Genomic DNA, 23125 nt, shown 5'->3' on the forward strand with positions numbered 1-23125 from the left:
ATCAGTAGATGTCAAATGGCGTCCTGAATTTGGGTCATCTTCAACCTCCGTCCTGCCATTTTTTAACCATGTGAACCATTCGTAACACTGAGTACAGCTTAAGCACTCATCACCGCAGGCTTCCTGCATCACTTGGTGTGTCTTGGTAAAGGTTTTCTTGAGTTTAACACCAAATTCAATGCAAACTTGATGCTCCTCTAACTCTGCCATCTCAAAATTGAAAAACTGTGCAACACACTGTTCTACTCAATATAGCACTGAACAATAACTAACAGACATAAAAAAATGAAACTTCCAGCAGTTACACATTACAATTATGAATGTTTTGGAATTTTTTGAAAATACCTCATATTGTTGTATGAACTATGACACGTTGATTATGAAAATATGATCAAGAGAAAACATTGCAACGCAGAAGGAAATAGGTGGAAGTCTAAAGTCTAAGTAGTTGCAAGATGTACCAGTATAGCACCACATGAATGTTATAATATAAAATACAGTACAGTTCAAATTATAATATGCGTACACAAGCTGGTGATACCATTGTGGTATAATTTAAGCTACAAACATATTATTTAAAACAAGTGTGAATATATTGTTACTTCACAACTTTTTGGTCTCTCACACCATAAGCAGAAACACACTATACATTTCTGAAAAAAAAAAAAAAAAAACGTTAGTCCTCCTGTTGTCAGGCTGTTCCTGCTGGTCAGGAAGTATGTAGTTTATAACATTTTGAAGAAAAATATGCAGACAACATGCCACTTTCATAATAGCTTCTGCAATATCAACTAGTATGTCTATAGACCTTAAAAAGACTTGTCATTTCGTAGCAAGTATACCAAAAGCATTTCCCACGACATGATCAGCCTTGTATACATTATTTGTTTATCGATAATTGCCTTCCCAGGCTGCTGATTGGGGTTAAGGGGGCAGCAGATAAAATTGAAATTAAAATCCTTCATCACCAATCAGGACATGAGGGAAGGACATGTTTGTTCACAGTGATAGTTTCAGAGGTAGATTAAATTTACCTTGTATGAATTCATAGAAAAAACAGTTTCCAAAAATTGCACTCTGAAAGAGTCTGTCATAGCTCCTACATCAACAACTATGAAACAGTAATCTTATCAACTGCAGGCAGGACAACTGAAAAAGGTTTTTGGGCCAAAAATAATTTCACTTGCTGGTTTTAAAATATTCCTTTTGAACATGCTTCCCATCTATGCTGCCAATGCAGTTAGGAAATTGCCACCTTTCCATGAAGCCTGTCTCAATTTTCTTCCACATTTCCTACGTTGGTTGAGGTAAAATCAATGATTGTAAAACATTGTGCAGTTCGTCATCATAACTGTGACTCATATGTTTACCGCACAGCAGCTGACACTAGCAATGAGAGCCATTCAAAAACAGCATCGCTGCATCTTGCCTGTGCTCTGGTTGAGAACGGCCGACCATGGCAGGCAGCCTGCACTCTGTTTGACTGTGCTTAAGTGACCCGCCCCTCCTTTCTAAACTTCCCCAACCTTTCTCCCTTTCCCTCCCATAGAAGTAACTAACAGTTTCGAAAGCAATGATACTGTCATGTACTCTGATGTCTGACTATTGGCAGCACTATTAATTTCATCTCCCGCCGAAAGTATGAACTGGTCAGCCATTCTGTCTCATTACATTATAGCATTCACAAGTGAATTTTCCATTTGATGTAAGTAACCAACGGGGAGGATAAAATATATGCAAGGTTCTTTTAAAGTGACTAAATATTCTCCTCATTTAATTATGCTGTAAAAATACATGAAGACTATACTGAAACAACATCACTACCAACTTTCTTTGAAAACTATGTACTTGCGATGCAAGTAGCACACTTCATAAAAGCAGTCACAAACAAATTCTGTTAACAATGACCAAGACTGTATGCCTGTCTCTGTTATCTGCACTGCACTCTACTCATCAGAAAACTAAACAAAGCAAGACAGAAGTTGTTGTCTTAAAAGTGAGTAGAAAATATTTCGAAGATAGCAAATTCTTTGAAGGAAATAGTTTTTGTAGGATTGGCAACAAAAAGATATAATTTACAATGAAACAGACCATGGAGGTAATGAAATGCTCCGATACCAAGAGAAACAGCTCTCACTCAAGATCTATAATGCATAATGCTGCTTTACTGCAATCTGTAATGTACAATTATGTTCACTTTACTAGATAACTAACCCTTTGGTTCACGTCCAGCCCTTCTGTTCATGTCCACACTTTGGTACATTAGAGCTAATGTGCTGAATCTCCAATATAACACAATTGCTACAGGGCACACATAAAGCAACAAGAACATTTTTAGCTTCTGTAACTCATTCCCCCTGTGAGCAGACCATTTTCAGAGAAATCACAAATTTTTAACAATTTTGTGAGTAAGATGTACTTTATGACTTACCTGGATCTGTGTAAGGATATGGTGGTGCTGGGAAGTCATCTCGTTCTATTTTGGGCTTTTCACCTGGTGGTGGTGGCTTTGCTGCTGGATAATGTGCCAGTTCAATTGGTTCCTCATTGTTCATGTGGGGAGATTTTGGCCTCGGAGTTTCTGACCGAATAGAATCTACAAGCACCTTCATACCAGATTTAGAGCTAGCTTTTGACAATGTGAACTTCCCACTACTTCTGGAGTGAGCAGCTGAAATTGTTGAAATAACAATTGACACATTAATTTATGGTTTGCACAACTGAAAAATCTTAATTTAAGCACCTGCATAATCATATTCTCTCTCTCTCTCTCTCTCTCTCTCTCTCTCTCTCTCTCTCTCTCTCTCTCTCTCTACGCCTCCCCCCCCCCCCCCCAAAATTAAGGACTCATTTTTATTATATGCCATGTAAATTTATGCACAAACTGTGAGGCAACAAACAATGCATAACATGTTATTTTACTGCCTGCATTTCATATTTTAGTGTTACAAAAAAACTTCTTTCCACTAACATATTCTTATAACTGTAAAGTTTACAGTAAATTATTGACGAAACAGACAAGGAGCACACATCTACAAAAATTCGAGTTTAGGGTAACAAATAACATTATTTATCCTTATTCTGATCACTTGATACACTTATACTCTAATACAAATGTGCTGCTGATTAATTATATTTTTCTGGAACGTATAAAATGTTCCTCTGCCTTAAAAAACATAGCTTCATTTCACTTGATCATCTCAATGCTGCTAGACACCTTCAGCATAAAGTTACTCGTCACTATCCTCATAAATGACACATATCCAATTACGACATAGCTTTCCCCAGCATTAAAATATAAATTCTCATTCCAAATGAAGGATGTGCACAATAAAATACAGCTACAAGAAACATGCTGTTTAAAACACTGTCGAACTCAAGTGAACACACACTGACAAAAAGTGTTTGTTTGTAGGGGGTGAGTGATGATTATTCAGACTGTTTGTGACAATTTTTACCAATAATTGATATGGTGTCTGAAATGTAAAGGTGGTATGTATGCAATAACCAACCTTCTGATTTTTTCATATGACATCAAGAAATAGACTGATCAAGGCTGTCAGGTAAATGAAGTATTTCTTGATAGCCAAAAATGCGTTTGCCTCAGAATAATATCTACACATTTTATTGAAAGTATATGGTATGAAGTAAAATTTACGACTGGATTATACATTATAAGGAACAATCAGTTTTATCTTCATCTACATATATGCTCTACAAAGCACAGTGAAGTATATGGCAGTCAGTTTTATCTTCATCTACATATATGCTCTACAAAGCACAGTGAAGTATATGGCAGAGGGTACTTAGCAGTGTACCACATACTGGGGTTTCTTCCCTTTCTGATTGCATATGGAGCACTTAAAGGCCTCTGTGCACACTGTAATTAGTGTAATCTTGTTTTAATGGTCCCTATGGGAGTGATATGTAGAGAGCTGAGATGCACTTTTAAATTCTTCATTTAACATTTGTTCTTGAAACGTTCATTGGTTTAAGCACTGCCAAATCAGGTTTTACAGAATTTACAAGGTGCTCTATGGTGAGTCAAACAAACTGGTGACTACTGGTGCCACACTCCTCTGAGTACGGTCAGTGGTTACTGCTAGTCATATTTGGTATGTGTCACGCACACTTCACCAATACTCGTAAGATGGACACACAAGAGGATTTTGTAAGCAGCCTTCCTTGTAGATTTACTACATTTTCACAGTATTCTGCCAATGAAGCAAAGTCTCCTCCCTTATGAACAAGTGAGCTTATGTGATAATTCCATTTCATATACCCACACATTTTTATACCCTGATATTTCAGTTAACTGGTTCCAATTGTAACTCACTGATTTTGCTGTCATAGGGTACAACCTTTTTGTGTTTTATGAAGCATATGATTTTATATTACTGAACATATAAAGCAAGTTGCCAATCTTTGTACCATTTTCAAATCTTACCAAGATCTGACTGAATATTTGTGTGTGTGTGTGTGTGTGTGTGTGTGTGTGTGTGTGTGTGTGTGTGTGTGTGTGTGTGTGTGCGCGTGTGTGAACTTCCCCTTGGGCATGCATAAAGTTACTTCTGCTTCTGTTGATGACTCCAGTCATTTAATATAACATGTAGACTTCACAAGTTCATCCTATCAAAAAAATCCCTGATCCTCTCATAAATTTTGCTCAGTACCCAATACCATCACACTTATTATTTAAAGTGTAGATATTATTCTGAGGTGAATGCTTTTTTGGATGCCAAGGATCACTGCATCTACCTGACTGCCTTGATCCACATCTTTCATTGATGTCACATGAGAAAATAACAAGTTGGGTGTCGCATGCTGGTTGGCATGAAGGATAACATTCAGCGTGAGGTACTTCATTACATTTGAGCTCGGAATATCCACTACACTTCTACAACAAATGGATGCTGAGAATATTTGATAGCAGATTTGTGGACCACTTCTGCTGCCCTTCTTATAGATGGATGTGACGTGTGCTTTCTTCCAACTAGGGGGCCATGGACCGACCCCCCCCCCCCTCCTCTTTATGTTCAGAGGGTCTACAGTATATTATGTGATTAATGAAGGGCTAATTCAGCCACAAATTCTTCATAGAGTCTGGCAGGGATTCCATCGAGTCCTGGAGTTCTATTCAATTTTCGCGACTTCAGATGTTTCTCAGTGACAATAACACTAACATTTATGTCACTCATTTTTGCAAAGGTGCATGAATTAAACTGTGGTATAACTTTAGTTCATGTGGCATCTATGAGTGTCTGAATACTAACTTTGGTGCCACTGACAATCTTTACATGTAACTACAATTTCTTTGAGTTTTGTGAGAGACTCCTGATAATGTCTTCCCACCACAAACTGTTCTAATACATACATTTATAACCAGTGCATGGACAACAATTCTTTTAAACTCACATCACAGTTCTACATGCTCTTGTCTGCAGCTAGATGTTTTAATCTATCTTGAGATACAGCACTCTGTCCTTTGTGCACTTTTATTCTAGTAATCATGAAACTGCCTGGTTGATTAAAACTGTGTGCTGGACGAAGAATCTGAAACTTGGCCTTCATGAGCAAGTGCTCAACCAACTGAGCTACCAAAGCACAGTTCACAACCTGCCCTCATAGCCTTACTTCTGCCAGTACCTCATCTCCTACTTTCCAAACTGTAGCAATCATAGTTGCTACAACTAACTCATGGTCACTGATACCAGTTTCAAAATGGGGTCATGCTCAAATAAGTCCGGTCTATTTACTGTCATCAGATCCAACACACTGCCACATAGTAATCACAATCAAGTTCAAATCCAAAAGCAGGATCGCGAACCAAGTACAACAGTTAGCACTAAAGCACACTTGTTACTGGCATCAATATATAACCAGAAGAGAAGAGAACTGAACTCAAGTCCTGGACTGAGACTGCTACTGTTTATACAAAGACTGAATATTATACAATATACAAACATTACTAACATAAAAAAAAACTTCCAGAAATGATGAATGATAAATAACAGATAACTGATGGTGATTGGGTTTGAATTCACGACTCGCAGCAAGCCAACCAGTTATGCTAACCATACCCCACACAGCATGCAGCACAAAGTAGTACTTTAGTAACTTTCTGTAGAGATGTAAAACCTGCACACCCAGGAGAAAGCTAGAGAGTACAGTAGTGCTAAATGTTGGTCAGTGAAATGCTGCCCAAGAGGTAGTATGTATGCAATAATCACCCTCTGATTTTCTCATGTGACATCAAGAAAGCATCTGACTGAGACAGTGTACTTACAAAGTTTCAAGCAGCAGCTTTAATTTGACTACTGTCTTGACTGGTAATTTGTATGGCCCAACCTTCTACATCTCCGTGAGAAGAAGAGTAGAATTGAGTACTTGGTAGGTGATACATCTCACTGACCAACATTTGGCATTACTGTACTCTCCAGCTTTCTCCTGGATGTTCACATTCTATATATGAACCAGATGTGTTGATTCTTCGGTCCTGGTGATTTGGTGTTCCACAAAGTCATTCTGAGCATATGGTAGCTGGAATGGAAAAGTGTATTCACTGTTGTTTTGGCTTCGCAACTGCGGAGCATAAACAACGGTGTTGTAAATGAAAGTTGTAGTGGGCAGTATTATATACTAATCTTTCTATTTGACAGGAGTGGACACTGAAAACAAATCTGCCAATGTCATAATAAAACTTCCTGTAAAGCCATTTTTCTGTGGATGGTAGGGGTTTGTCATCCTTTGGGTGATATTGCAATGTGAAATTACCTCTAATACAAGTCTCGACTGGGAAACTTTTCCATGATCAGAGATCATGACAAGGGGTGCTCTGTGCTTCAAATTGATGTTTTCTAAGAGGAACTTGTAATTCATGGAGCACAGCGTTGGTAGCAGTGGAGCTGGTAAGGTAGTCAGCACAGACTATTACACGTCAACTCACATTTGTCAACTTTAGAAACCTCAACAAGAAGTTGATTCCAATAGTGTAGAAAGGCGCTCTTGCAGGTGGAACTGGTACCACATGCTCCGCAGGCAACTGCGGCATGTCCTTCCATCACTGCCATTACTTACAGTGAGACACACAGTGTCTGACAGGTCAGTAGAGATCTGGCCAATGTTACCTATGGCTGATACTGTCTAGCCTGTTCACATATCACAGCTGACCAGATGTTGCAGTGTTGCGGAGAAACTTCAGGAGGGTTGGCCATTCATGAGCTGGGATGACGAGCAACTATTTCTGCCCCACTGGATCATAGTTCCTCTTACACACTGTTCCATTTATTAACTGGAATTCTCCTTTGGTCAGTTCCTCATTCTTCATGGCTCTATGGTTTTCAACAACACTGGATCTTCCCTCTGTTCAGTAGAAATGTATTTAATGCAGTGATGACTGAGATTTCATCCCCACTGCTGTGATCTACTCCTGAAGCATCAGTGCTCACCTCGCCAGTCACCCTTACAGATCCTTCAAGGCTAGTCAGCCAGCATTGAGAATGGTGGTCTGTTGTAATGGTGAACGGTTTGCTAAATATAAGGGTCATTAAAAAAGAAATGAGCTGGAGGCTGCAAAATGAAAACTGCCAAAAGGATCATAATGCCATTGCCCATGGAAAAAAGTGGGTCCCTGCAAGAGTGCTGTGGCCACAAACTCACCACTAGAGGTACATGGGCATACTCACTCACTTAACAACAGAGTGAACATGTGCATATGTCAACCATCCACTGCACTCAGTAGTGTTGAAACAGAGAAAAGTAGTCTTCCTGACAACGGAAGGAATGTGGAGAATGGAAATTCATCAAAGAATGATGCAAGTGTACAAAGAGCTTTCCCATTGCAAGGGCCAAGGTATGTCACAAGCAATTCAAGGAATAACAGATGTTGGTCGATGGTGTACAATCTGGAATGCCATACCGCATTATTCATACCATTGTCCAGCAGGTGGGTGCCCTCATTACTGAAGACTGGTGAGTTATGGTGGCAGCTATTGCCCCAGAGGTCGAACAGAGCTTTGAAATCACAACAAACATGCAGTGCTCTCAGAACACTTGTACCATTCTTCAATGAACTTCCATTCCCCACACTCTTTCCACAGTAATGAAAGGCACTACAATGCATTGCTCTTCTTTTGAAACCTCCATTTCTCTGTTTCCAGCATTGGTGTGTGTGCAGTGGCTGGCTAGTGGACACGTGTGCTCATTCTTTCATCACGAGGGCACCGATGTCCATTCAGCAACGAGTTTGGGATCTTAGTGCTCTTATAGGGACCACACCATCTTCCATAGGTAATGGCTTACATATCATCTCTTTTTGCACGCACCTTATAAATATTGTCAGAACTGTTGATGGCCCAAACAATTGCAAGGAATTCTTTCCCAATTGTGCAGTAGTCCCACTGGGACTTAAGAGGTTACTGTGGAAGCATAAGCTATCATCTTTTCAGGACTTTCCTGAATCTGCACTAGAACTTTACCTATACTGAAACTCATCATACAATATTAATAGTGGAGAAGATGTCCGTACCTCCTCAAGGAGGATAAGAAAGACCTTTCTTGCAACTCATTACAAGAAAATTCGGCGTCTCCCTGCAGTAGTTCTTGCGAGGGACATGCCTTGGTATAACGTCCTTTATGAATCACTGGTGGTACAAATGATTCTGAGAAAACTCCTCACATCATGAATGTGTCAAACAGTTGGAAAATCTATGACTATTCTCATTTTCTCTGGAGCAGGATGGACTCACATCATCATTCACTAGTGACCCACGAGTTTTATTTCCTGAGCAGCGAAATGATATTTTTTTTCCTATTCAGGAACCGGCTTGCCTACTGTACACATTTTAACATTACTGTCAGGTGATTTAGGCGCACTTCAAATGTATCAGAAAAAATGACAATATCACCCAGATGGTAAACATACCTTGTTCTTTTATGGCTTCAAAGAAGGTTGTCCATCGTGCATTTGAAGATGGCCGGAGAATTCAGAGTCCAAACCATATAATTTTGAACTCTTAGAGATTGTCCAGTGTTATCAAAGCAGTTTATTCCCAGTCAATCACGATTTGGCAGTAGTCTGCCTGCACGTCCACAGTTGAGAAATATTTTGCTCCTTTCAAGGAGCATAGGGTGTGATCAATGTGGTGATCAATGTGCGGCTATGGGTGTATGATGTCATTTTGTGATTTTGTTCAGTCATCATTAATCAACATAGAAACATCATGTGCCACACTACGACTTCACAAGGGTCGCAGGAGCGGAGCCAAGACACTCTGAAGGTTCAATGTCATCATCTTGTAGCACCTTCCCCACTTCCTCTTGGGTTATCCATCAATCAGCCAGCCGCACCCTATACGAGCGTTTGCTAATTGGTGGATTATCCCCTGTATTGATATGATGTTTTATCATGGGCTGCTTGGTCGGTCGTTTCTCCACTTCAGATTTGAAAGCATCCAAAATTGTTGCACATGGCTGACACCTGCCAACATTGTTTCTCAGTCAGACCAGATCCTATTGACAGTTCTATAGTAGTGTCCTCTCCCACATTGTCTGCAGTGGTAGCAGGGCATGATGCTTCATCGACAGTACTTTGCTGTCCTATACACATAACTTTAAGGATGAGTTGTGGCTGCTCATAACAGTTCATGATCCGAAGTTCTCATTGACCAACTACAATACTTATGATTGTCACTGGTATGTAGATTTCTACTGTTAGCCTGAGCAGCATTTTGTAATTAACAAAACCATCAGTTTAACTGAGCATCAAAATTGATGACTGGAACTTGTCTTATTGATGACAGTGGGCTAACAATGTCTTCACGGCATATAACCACCCACGACAATCTTCGTTAATAGCTTAGTCAATATGGAGCTCTGATCTTCCACAGTCTACGACTTCTTGTGATGCCTACAAGAAGGCCCATCTTAAGAACAACATTACGATTACACTCTGTTAAAAAGACGAATCTGAAGGGTTGGGTTCTGTCACTGATAGTTATTCTTGCAATCATGTTCCTACTTGATGGACTTGTTTCTCATTTGCGACTTACAGCACAATTGTTTTTATATCACAGAACACAGTCTCCTTTAGTTGGTGATGATAAGCATTTGACATTAGAAAAACGGAAGCCCCATGGCTGAATAGTGCCCAGACAGGTTTGCTGCTGATTATGACTTCAATGGCATTTCCTGACAGTTTTGTGATTGTCATCCACGAAGGATTTTCATCTCGGGCGGCTTCATCTCCATGGACGGTCATCTCACTTCATTTTCCTGACTTTCATGGCTGAGTGAGTGGCTGTTATCACTGAACAGTGATAGGAATGGCTATAGTTTGTTGGGAAACAATCCTGTCCAGGGTATACTGATGGGCTTTGCCCTAGAGCTTAACTATAATTGTCTGCAGTTGACTGCTGTGGTGGTTTATGTCTTGTGAAGTAATAGTCGTCAAACACTTGTCACCTTTCTTTGCAGTAGCATACAACGCATCCAGTGACTCCACACCGAAAACATTACTGGTGTGTTGTTCTCCATTCTCCAAATATCTGTTATTTTGTGGGGCACTATACTTGATGGGGAAGTTTGTTGTACCTGAATTGATCGAATCTAGGTTATTGTTTGAGTGTTGTAACAAAGTCCAAGTTGACCAAGTCCATTCTTCATAGTGCATTTGAGCAGTGTTGGAGATTGGTGCTAACAATCGATGCACCTCTTCTTCAACATTATCTGTTACCTCCTGACGTACAGGCCGAGATTCACAACTGCTTACTTGGTCTGACAGTTCTGGCCAAAATGCTATCTCTCTTTTTTTTACTATATGGTGTGTGAGAAAGATGAGACTGGAAAGATAAGGCATGGGAGATTTGTTTTTGTACCTCATCTTACCGTCTCCCACACCACCTCCCCAAGTCTCACCATCCAGCCACAGAGGAGCAGTCCCCTCTTAACTCATTACCACCCACGACTGGAGCAACTTAATTACATTCTCCACCAGGGTTTCAACTACTTCTCGTCATGCCCTAAAATGAAAAATGTCCTGCCCACTATACTTCCCATCCCTCCCACAATGGTATTCCACCGTCCACCAAACCTACACAATACTCATCCATCCTTACACAGCCCCTGCTTCCAACCCCCTTACCACATGTCTCATAACCCTGTAATAGACCTAGATGCAAAATCTGTCCCATACATCCTCCCCACCAACATCTACTCCAGTCCGGTCACAAACACCACCTATCCCATCAAAGGCAGGGCTACCTGTGAAACCAGTCATGTAATCTACAAGCTAAGCTGCAACCACTGTGTTGCATTCTATGTGTCGTGACAACCAACAAGCTGTCTGTCCGCATGAATGGCCACTGACAAACTGTGGCCAAGAAACAATTGGATCATCCTGTTGCTGAGCACACTGCCAAATATGATGTCTGTCATTTCAATAACTGCTTCACAGCCTGTGCCAAATGGATTCTTCCCACCAACACCAGCTTTTCTGAATTACGCAGGTGGGAACTTTCCCTCCAATACCTCCTGTTCCCATAACCCTCCTGGCCTCAACCTTTGTTAGTCACTGCCCTCACCTATCTGGCCCCTCCCTTGTTACCATTCCAGCACTACACAGCCGTCATTCCACCATCACATCCATTCTTTTTACTTCTCTCTTTTTCCATTATTCCCCCCCCCCCCTACTTGTCTCTCCCCCCCCCCCTCCGCTAACCAGCAGCACTTCACTGTCCGCCACCCCTCCCTGCCTCAGCCTCCCCCTTTTCTCCACCCTGTCGTCACTCCCATCATGCACTGGTGTTGCTGCTCGCAGTGTGGTTTCAGCTGCCTGACACTACAATCATGTGTCTGAGCTGCGAGTGTGTGTGTGTGTGTGTGTGTGTGTGTGTGTGTGTGTGTGTGATCTATTGTTGACAAAGGCCTTACTTGACAAAGGCCTTACTGGCCAAAAGCTTTGTGAAATTCTTTATTTGTGCCTATCTGCGACTCAGCATCTCCGCTATATGACGAGTATTATCATGTTCCATTAATCTATCTCCTCCTCCCCCCTTTCTCTGTCATCTCCTACTCCCCTGTCTCTCTGTACATCACCATTTTATCACCACCACACCACTACGAGGCTGCCAGTTCTTAACCACAAATGTATTTCTTTCCAACTAGTAAGTGGCATGCGCCCAAGTTTGGTTGAAATCCATCATTGGTTTAGGATGAGCTTTTCACCTGTGGCTTCGCTCATATACGTACATTTCACATATTTCACAAGTATTTGCACACATATTTCACCCGTATCTCTAGCAAATTTTGCCCCATTGTTCTGTTTCCACAGAGCTCACCGTTTATGACTTCATATCTACTGAACTGAGTGTCATACAATAACGTAATTCATAGGTACATTTAGTGATATGTTTGAATACTGTTTCCAAAATGTGTTGTGAACAGTTAGTACCAAAGAAGCAATAAATTAAAATGCCATGCCTAATGTGGTAGTTCTATTGCATGAATAACGAAAATGTAGCACGTGATAAAACATTTTTTCTTTCATCATTTCAGTGGAGGTCAGCTGGGAAAAGTTCTGTATACCTTTGAAGCTGTGTGTAATTTTTGTCATAAGTCACGAAGTGCTCTCATTCTCAAGTACTGAGAGAATACAGTCTGAGTATTTGCGTGTCATGTCCAGACAGTGATATATGTATCAGCAATTTAGAAGGAGATGTGGATCCATTCTTACAAAATGCATGGATTATGGAGCAGTAAGTATTCCATTTGGGGTGGCAAACAATACAATGCAATACATAATGACTGAAAATCAAAAGTGCCTTCAGCAACAAAGTTTTCAGAGTAACTGAAAACATTTTGAATGGAATTTGTCACACTTTCAGTGCTACAGGCCACTGCTTATTTAAGCCCCCATGCTGAAACAGCCTTTAATGTTGAGAACTAAATGGAGTCAATCAACAGTCATTGTAGCATTAGTTCACTTATTTTCTGTCAAGTAAACAAAACAGATTAATACAGAGGGGTCCATAAATATGTAGACACTCTCTAATAGTTAATATCTTTGAAACAAAATGACATATCATTGCAATTCTGCAGGGTACATAGTCCACAGTTTTCTCAGCAATAAATTAGGTAAGATTGTCATTTGAGCAACACAAGGCTATATTAAAGTGGTACTGGAAGTACGAAAACATGATGAAGGTAAGACGGCAATGGTACAATGTGTACAGAAGTCAGCCACCACCATGTACAACAATTTGTTGCATTCCGGAAGCTGATGGTACTGTTCAGAATGTGCATATGGAAAGGTCTGGCCGATTGAAAACATCAACAAGTCCAGCTTCCAGCACTGTTGTGTTGCTGTATTTTACAAGGTCACCTTAAAGAAAAAACTTGTAGACGCCAACCTTGGATTCTAGAGAAATATAGGAACTCACACAATATCACTGACCCCACGACTTAGGACATAGCAATGTTTTTAGCATTTGTACATTTAGACCAAAGATTTTGACAATAGTGACTGGAAAAGACTCTTGCAAATTATAAAGATGACAGGGACGAAATATGGTGGGGGAGGAGGGGGGGGGGCAAAAGGTTATTTATAACTTGTACAAAAATCAGGAGGGACTTGAAGAGGAAGCAGTAGTTGAAAAGGGAGCGACACAGGATTGTAGCATATCCCAAATGATATTAAATCTATACACTTAGCAACCAGGGCAGGTAATCTATGAGACATTTGGAAAGAAAACTGATGTTTAGCGAAATGAAAATGAAACTGAAACTTTCAGAGCTGCCAATGACATTTTAATTCTATCAGAAATAGCAAAGGACTAGACAAATGCAGGGAAAAAAGTCATATCACAAAACCAATAGTAAATGGGCTATCTGATCATGACATGCAGCATCTTGTGTTAAATGTTGAAACTTGTCAGGATAAAAAATCTATTAAATCTGAGTACAGGAAGGTAATAAATAAGTCAAAAGTTGAGAAATTCAGTAAATTGCTCAAAGACACGAACTGGATAGATGTTTACAATACATCTGACTCAAATGGAAAGTACAAAGCATTCATTAATACGGTTGCCTCCACTTTTGAAAATCATTTTCCCTGAAGTGCTGTCGTCGTGAAATACCTGTGCAGTAAGCACTCAGTCTTCATCTGACTGGGAATTAATTACATGTGGTGTTCCTCGCCATTGCTTTGGGTCCATTGCTTTTACTTGTATACATTAATGACCTCTCATCTGTTACATTGCCAGATGATAAGTTTGTTTCATCTGCAGATGATACAAGCATTGCAGTAAGTAGCAAGTCTAGTACAGACTTAGAAATAGCTGCTAATCAAATTTTCACTTACATTAATAAGTGGTTTAAAACTAATTCACTTTGAGAAGACCCACTATATGCAGCTCAGAACCTGTACGAGATTTCCTTCCAGTATGAGTATAACATATGAAGACATGCAGATCGAAGAGATTGACAGTGTTAAATTTCTGGGATTACAACTCAATAATAAATTCTGTTGGGAAGGGCATACAACAGAATTGCTTAAGCGCCTAACACACATTTTCGATAAATTATCAGCAACCATAAAAAACTTGGTTTCAGAAAAAGCTTGGTTTGAACAGAGTTTGAAAGACTTTTTGATAGGCAACTCCTCCTACTCCATAGATGAATATCTTAACAGAGAGTTAAGCCAGCTTAAGTAAAAATATCGGTTAGATTTCAGTTTTGACAACACTTTGTCACAACAGTCAAGATTAGGTTTTTTTGTGTATGATAAATTTATTAATAGCGCATAACAGTGTTTCATTCTGACAGCGTGTTAATTCTGTAAACATTAGCTGTTCCAGTTTACAGCATTGTATTAACATATTTCAACTATCTCCTGACAAATGATCAGGGTAGTAAGTATTATATTAAAATGTTTTGTTTTATACTTTCCACACCCACGAGAATCATCTCATTTTTTGGGACTATGGAATGAAAACTGAATCTAATCTAATAATCAAAGAGCAGTTGAACAGAAGGGGCAGTATCTTGAAAAAGAGTTCACAAGGTGAAAATCGACTAGAGTACAACACGGGTAATGGAATGTAGTTCAATTAAATCAGATGATGCTGAAGAAATTGTAATAGGAAATATGACTCTAAATATAACTGATGAGTTTTGTTATTTGGACGACAAAGTGTTCCGAGTAACATCAAGCGCTGGCACGTCGGCCTGAATGATACAGCAGAGAAGGCTGTGAGACAACGTCAGCCAATAGAATGCTAACTAAGATGACACCACAACAGGAGCAGCACCTATATGAAGAGAACATAAGCGTCACTCCAGCTAGTCTCAACCGCATTAGATGACGGGTACTAGGAGAGCCACACTAGAAGATGAGCGATCATCCTAACTGTTTAGCTACGACTTGTTATCCTATATCAATTGCTTGCATGGATATTGTATACATCGAAGGACACTGATAATTTGCATGTCGCCAATTGCTTGCGACACTTCATTATGAAAAAGAAAAAGTTAAGTATTGTCAATTCAGTTACTGTAATAAACTAAATTAATAAGAGTTGCTTGAATGTTGTCTTCCTAGACACCCTATATTAAATGAGCGGGCAGGATCCAACATTGGCGATGAGTTATAAGAAAAACTCATCAACTTGCGGCCATGGAATTTTCTTTTGTGTTTTGCTGGCGCCTTAACTTTCTCTTGTCTTTACTTTGCAGGGGCATTTACTTGCTTTAACAGCCTCTTTTCCTAATCAGTGTTTTCAGGTGGGCGTTGCAGAAATTTTCTTGCTTTCCTTGTCTGTTTCTTGCATTTCTCTCTTCCAAAATGCCCACCCTTTCTAACGCCGCCCCCCCCCCCCCCCAATAGCTGAGTGGTCAGTGTGACAGACTGTCATGCTGAGGGGTCTGGGTTCGATTCCCAGCTGGGTCGGAGAATTTCTCCACTCGGACTGGGTATTGTGTTGTCGTCATCATCAGCATTATCATCAACATGCAAGTCACCGAAGTGGCATCAACTGCACCAGGCGACCTGTCTACCCGACGGGAGGCCCTAGTTACACGACACAACATTACATTTCATTTCATTTCATTTCATTCCATCGCATCCCCTGCTCAGGTGGCACAGCTGCCAGTGTTAGATGCAACACGGCTAATGCAGATGTTCCAGTTCCAGACTCAGCAACTGTCTACACTGCTCAACACGGTGCAGCAGCCACTGGCTAATGCTGCGAGCCGACGGAACAAGCACCACCTACAGAAACACCTACGTCTATACCTTCTTTTCACCAGTTTCAAGAAAACAAAGAGGAATGGCTCGAGTGGTTGCAACAATTTGTAGCCCAAGTCATAGTTCACAATGTACCGGGTACTGTGAAAAGCCACTACTTTCCCTCAATGGTAGGAATTGCGGTGTTCCGATTAACTCAGAAGTTATTCCCTAACGCCATTCCAAGTGAACTTTCGTGTGTAAAGGTTGTGGATTTGCTAACTAACTATTATGGCCAACAAGTGAATGTGGTAGCAGCTATGCATCAATTCTTTAATTGTAAAAAATGATCAGAACAAACTTATTGCTAGTGGGTCACAGATTTGAAGGGTATGACGAGTAAGTTCAAATTCAGATGTGCTTGTGGTGCTTTATATTCAGATGTTATGTTGCATGATACGATCATGTACAATATACCTTATGTCAAACTCAGAGAACAGGTTCTGTAACAGTCCGATCCATCATTTCAACAGGTAGTGCAACTACTAGATCAGTACGATTTAGGTGGCACAAACGCCGAGACTGCCCCTCCCAACATGCTCAGTGTCACGCTTGTGGCAAGAAAGGACATGTACAGTCCATATCTTTGCACCAGAACAAACATATGAATACAGCCCACTCACAAAAATCTAGTCACAAGGTCCATGTCGTTAATGCAGTATATTCAAAGTCTGTGACAGGTGTTAGCAAAACTAGTAGCAAGCATGCAGTTTCATCAGTGATACGTCAGGCCCACAAACTTTTTGTTCATTTGCTTCTTTGTGGGAAACGTGTGAAAATTTCAGTTGGACAGATGAGTGTCAAGTAGCTTTTCAAAAACTTAAAGATGCAATGCTCAGTGATTGATGCCTAGTTCACTTTGATCCTGTCAAACCAGTTGTATTGCAAGTTGATGCTTCCTCTTACAGAATCAGTGCAGTGCTTTCACACAGAATTGGTGATAAAGTAGGGAATATATCTTTCACATCAAAAGTGTTGTCCAGAGCTCAGTGTAACTATTCACAAATTGAGAAAGAGGCTTTGGCTATTGTGTATGGTGTCACCAAATTCCAACACTATTTGTATGGCAGAAAGTTCTTCCCAGTAACAGATCACAAGCCTTTGCAGTACTTGTTTCATCCAACGAAACCACTTCCTGTTCGAACTGCCCAAAAATTGTTAAGATGGGCCTTGTTGTTGTCTCAAATACCAGTACGAGATTGTATATTGTCCAACGGCTCAACATGATAACGCGGACGCACTTCCACGTCTTCCAATTGGCCCTGATACAGACTTTGGCACTTCTGTTGCATCTTGTTGTCACATCAATGCTCAGGATTCTGAATTGCTTCAATTGTTTCTGGTGAACTATTGGACAATTGCACAGGCCACAGAAGCTGACTCATATTTGAACATTTTGCTAACATATATTCGCACATCCTGGCCTCGTTCCTTGCATAGTACAAAGAACTCTGCAGTATGCCGGTACTTTGCGCATCAGCATAGCCTCACTATGCTACAGGAAGGTGTGATTCTTGTTCAAAATGACAGTGGACAGTCACATGTGTTGATCCTAGAAGCTCTGCAAAAAGAAGTGTTGCAGTTACTTCACCAAGGACACTGGGGGATTGTTCGTACGAAACAGTTGGAGCGTCGACACTGTACTTGGCAGGGTATGGACACCCAAATAGGGCAGATGACGTCACAGAGTCACGCATGTGTGGAAAATCAGTCCGCTCCACTACAAAAATTCTCTGCTTGTCCTAAGTTGCAATCACCATGGCAACTGGCGCACATAGACTTTCTGGGACCTTTCTGGAACTCTCATCGGTTTATTGTAGTTGACTCGTACAGCAAGATTCCCTTTGCTGTACCAATGAACTCGACGTCACAAAGCACAATTCAGCTATTGTCCTGTATTTTTTGCCTCAAAGGTTTACCTGGAGTCATAGTGTCAGACAACAGCCCTTAGTTCAAGTCAAATGAATTTGAGACATTCTGTGAATGCAATGACATACTGTGAATGCAATGGCATACAGTATCTAACTAGTGCTCCATTGCATCCACAGTCAAATGGCCAAGCAGAACGTTTTATCAGAATCTTCAAGCAGCAGATGGCCAAACTTCACTCCACACACATCAAGGATCAAGCATTGCAACTGTTTCTCGCCTCCTATCTTTTGCACCCATGAGATGAACCATTACCAGTGGAACTGCTTCATGGCCACCGCTCCACCTGCTCCACCCACCTCAGAATCTGGCACCGAAGGAAGGCCGCAAGTATCGCTTTGCACTGCATGATATTGTGTTTTACATGATATTTAGCAGCAGCAAAGGTGGGCGCAAGGTGAGATAGTCCATCGACTTGGTGCTTGCATGTATCTTATTTCAGGTCCGGACGGCATGTAGTGCTAACATCAAAATCAACTTGACCAATGTCACGTGCACAATGATCTTTCTGTGTCTCTTTCCCCAGAGTAGAGCAATGAACTAATGAAGTGGCACGGAATCGAATTGGGAAGAAAAGAAATTTATGGCTTATTTTAACTAAAAGAAGGGAACGGTTGGTCAGACACATCCAGTGTTATCAAAGAATCATCAATTTGGTGACTGGGAGTAGTGTGGGGAAAAGGAGACTATGGTTTAACTACAGCAAGTGGGTTCAAATGTATGTAGGTTGTAGAGATGACAAGGCTTGCACAGAACAGACTAGCATAGAGGTCTTCGCGTTGAAGATCACAACAGCAATATTTTGAAATCAGCAAAAGTACCTTAGCTTGACTTTACTGCACAACTTATGCAAATACAGTGGCAATTAAAAGCAAGCAGTGAATTCCATAAACTTTTTACTGATAGCAATTTTTTTCAATGCAAATGACGTTTGCATTCTCTCTGCTACAACAAAAATGGTAATAGCAATGACCTGCATGAAGTGATGTCCACAGTGCCCAACAAGGTTTGTAATACTTTAAACTGGTACAGATGTTCTCCAGTATATGCAGGTTACATTTTCTGAGATGCACATCTGTGACCATCCACTCTTAGTTCTATCACATATCCAGGATAAAGTGTAATAATGCCGATAACCAACAAAATTAACAACAGCACGCATTTTACAGCATACGAGAAGTACAACATTCAAATAGTTCGACAGCAATTGCATTTTGTTAAAAAGTTCATCTACAAACTTCATCCCATGAAACAAATCACTGTAATATTCAAAAAGATTAAACAATGATACTTCAACTTACAAGATGGACGATGAAAATGTGGTGAAGTTGGCGGTTTGTCATATGGATCAATGGGTCGTCTAAGGTATCCCAGAGAGGGTTCTTCCGTCAGGTAGCTGTAGGTATAAATCCTGCTTATGTCATCATACTGGTTACTTTTGTATTCTCTCAGAATAAGACCTGGGCTTCCTGTCCTGTGGTAACCCCCTGAATACTGAAATAAACAAAAATTGTATACATAAGGAAAACTTAGTAGCAATAAGGAAATTAATATATATTTTTGTTTAAAAGTTTATTCTTAAGTCATGCATATAGTGGTAGCTTCTCCCCCCCCCGTCCCCCCCTCCCCAAAAAAAAGATTAACGGGAAATGCCAAAATGCACACAAAATCTGTCACAAGCTATAGTACTGACACACATTAGTTTTCCAATAACTATACCAACTAGAAGCAACTTAAAAGAGTGGTTATAATTATGAGGCATATGATGATATCAGATCACAAGTACAATGTTACAGACTAAATAAAACTTAACTAGAAAATGAGTATTAGTATCAGAGTAGAGAACTTGAAAAGAAGAGAGGAAGAAATAGAATTTAACAAGTCAATGTCGATTTAATTAAAAACAGAGAGGTCAGATGAAAAATTAAATGTAAGTACCATAGATTTTCCTACAGCTGAGCCCAATAATAAATGTGAATTCCTCATTTCAAAGTATATTCCGGATGATACCTGGATTTAAGAAGACACTTATGATGGTGAAGTCTACATTAATTACAGTTGGTACTTCTCTGGAAGAAATGTGTGTGATAGAATCATGCAGTGTACTCAAAGATATCTCAGTACACATTAAGCCACACATCACTATCATATTCTTTTAAAACTTTTATTACTAAGATTATCCATCAGGAAATAAAGTGCTACTTTCCCCATTACCTAGCTCCTCACAGCTGATCTTTTCGTGCATTTATTGTTTTCTAACAAATAACTAGAACTGTTCAAACAAATTACAGGGATGATCAAAAACACAGGGAACAAACAATGGTCACCTGCAGCACGCAATGGATTTCACACGTAAAAATCACAGTTCAGTTCTTGTACTGGAACCCACCAGACACATTACTACTTCTGAAAACTGTACCATTAATTGTGTATGTTTGGACTGAAAAATCTAGTCTGTTGTGTGACACTGCCATTACAATGTACTATCACAGGATCATCATAAGAAACTGAACAAAGAACACCTCAACATGAACTAAAACTTTAGGTATATACAATAGGTCAGTACGTTAAACAAGCTGAAGTCTGTGGTATTCTCTTTATGTAGTATTGCAACAATTCAGTATATCATTTTATTAGCTGCCCCCCCCCCCCCCTCGAGTTTTCTCCTTCTCTGACTATATGAGCAAAAAGAAACGGAAAAATTAGATAAATTGATGTGTACATATAACGTTTGTCACAACAGGTTCATTTCATAACAAGCAACTGCTATCAAATATCACCCCACCCCGTCTCCACATATTGACCTCCTAATTACACAGTATGTCATATCTTAAGAAAATGAAGCCTTTGATACAGTAATAAGAATGCTGGAGGGAGGTGTGAGAGACACAAACATGCATCCACATACATGAAACACACAGGAATTCAAAAATGAGACAGTGAGACACACAGTATCGAGTATTTCTTAGCCTTGTGCAGGTAGATATGAAAGGTAATGGTGTACGGCTAATGCTCATATTACAAAAATACTTGTTACACAATTAATGTGATTTAAAACACACTTTAACCAATTGCACATTTTAAACAAAAAAGGCACAAGTGCACCCTCTCTCTCTCTCTCTCTCTCTCTCTCTCTCTCTCTCTCTCTCTCTCTCTGAATGAGCATTACAGATTTCATACTCTAATCTCCACACTGTAGAAAGTGACTACTTAATTTCAATACTTACTAGTAAAGTAACACATAAAAGTTTACACCTATACTAACCTTCCTCGATAAGCTATTATAAGGGCTATATAATGAGCCATTAAGGCTAGGCGTGCGGGAACGCAGCGAAAACTGCAAAACCAAATAATCACACCAAAGGTTAAGAAATAAATTTCTTTTTTGCAAAGCTAAATGCTTTTAAATGACAGGCATGCCAACAAATTCTACACATGAAATCATGCTAACAAAACAAACATGCAAAAACAATGGAAAACTAAAAATCTTTTATGTAAGATAAAAAACAGTGCAAGTTATTTATATAATTATCACAGACAATTAAGTAAATCAAAAATATCACGTGCTTAAAGGAAATGTTTGGACAGTTACTACTAATTGAATGACTACTGCTTGTGTATAATTGTTAGAATGATTTATCTTAAAAAATTATCACAAGTGAATGTAACATAAGCCTTAGGCAATTTGTTTTATCACAAACAAACAAAAACACAGAAAAGGAAGGAATCTGACAAATAAATCATGCATTTACTACATCAACTACTTCTGTTCTTCTACTCCAAATAAAACATGTAGGATTCTCTTTTAAACCAAAGAATGCCAATTTCTTGCCTGCATCTCACTGACAGCTGAGCTGCTCATGTGATCAAATTCACGTCCTCCTTCTTTCCCCGATTCTCCGTCAGTGCAATGGCCATTTTCTAATGCACCATTTAAGACTGCACCCCCATTTTCAGTTGGCCCTGGTCCGCAGCGAGGATGCCATATTGCAGTACCTAGAAGGTGGATTCCGTATTAAATTTAAAACATAAAAACAGAGAGATAATAGTCATTATGATTATCTGAATGCAAAATAATTAGCAAAAAGAGTACTAGCAATTTCACTACATAAAATTAAACTAAATAAATAAGCCGCTTACTGAAAAAAATTCAAAAATGTAAAGTTGTAAATTCATCATTTTACTCCACAGCAAAACAGCAGCAAAATCTATCGATGTCCTACCACTGTTTACCTCCTTCTTAATCACTGTTCTCCTAAACATAGTCTGTACTGTCCATGCTCTCTTCAATATTCCATTACGATGCCAGTCAGTGTACTCTGAATGGACATTTCATTGATATGAGGTACAGCCACCTCATACTGATGAGAGTCTCAAAAAATCTGTTTATAGAAGTTCATAATTTCTGCTTTCCCCCTGTAACTGCTTGGTTGCTCTCCATGTTTCGTGGGCATAGAAAAATTTAAACTGGCCCTGAACCTGGAAGATAATTAACTTTGTTCTAATAAGTGTTCTCTGCTTCTATAGCGGTTGTAGGTCTGTTGGGTGTATTTGTGAAGTCCTCTCTGTGGTGACTGTACTCATGACTAAAGAGAGTACCACACCACAATTGATAAGCTGCACTAGAAACACTTGTTGCAAAGTAGCTGTATGGGTTGGCAGTACAAACTATATGAGGTCCACCAGGGGCTGCAACAGCTAAGCTATGGTCATCACGTGTGTGAATAGCACCTGGTTGACACCTCATTAAATATCGGAGCACTGAGCTACAGCCAACTGTTCTCTTCAGTGCACCGGGCCGTGAACAGTCTCCAGTTACCACCGAGTCTACAAACTGCAGTGTTTGTCCATCGTCTCTGAGACTTAGGCATCATAGGCCAGATCTGGACTCAACGCAGGCATCACTTACAAGCAGAG

At 39.9% G+C, this 23125-nt stretch overlaps 1 protein-coding gene across 6 annotated transcripts in view; it reads right to left on the minus strand.

Annotated features, from left to right (window-relative positions):
- LOC126251682 (actin-binding LIM protein 2) overlaps positions 1-23125 on the minus strand; it is a 359496-nt gene that overhangs the window by 71907 nt on the left and 264464 nt on the right. For 5 of the 6 annotated variants that reach the window (XM_049952267.1, XM_049952265.1, XM_049952264.1 and 2 more), the window contains 4 exons: positions 22041-22204; positions 21474-21545; positions 19510-19702; positions 2432-2671 (listed from right to left, as the gene is read on the minus strand). In XM_049952267.1, the coding sequence (XP_049808224.1) occupies positions 2432-2671; positions 19510-19702; positions 21474-21545; positions 22041-22204 (669 nt within the window). The remainder of the gene's footprint in view (positions 1-2431; positions 2672-19509; positions 19703-21473; positions 21546-22040; positions 22205-23125) is intronic. The other variant, XM_049952266.1, reaches the window with a different exon arrangement.

Source organism: Schistocerca nitens, chromosome 4 (genome assembly GCF_023898315.1).
Source record: "Schistocerca nitens isolate TAMUIC-IGC-003100 chromosome 4, iqSchNite1.1, whole genome shotgun sequence".
Lineage (NCBI taxonomy): Eukaryota > Metazoa > Arthropoda > Insecta > Orthoptera > Acrididae > Schistocerca > Schistocerca nitens.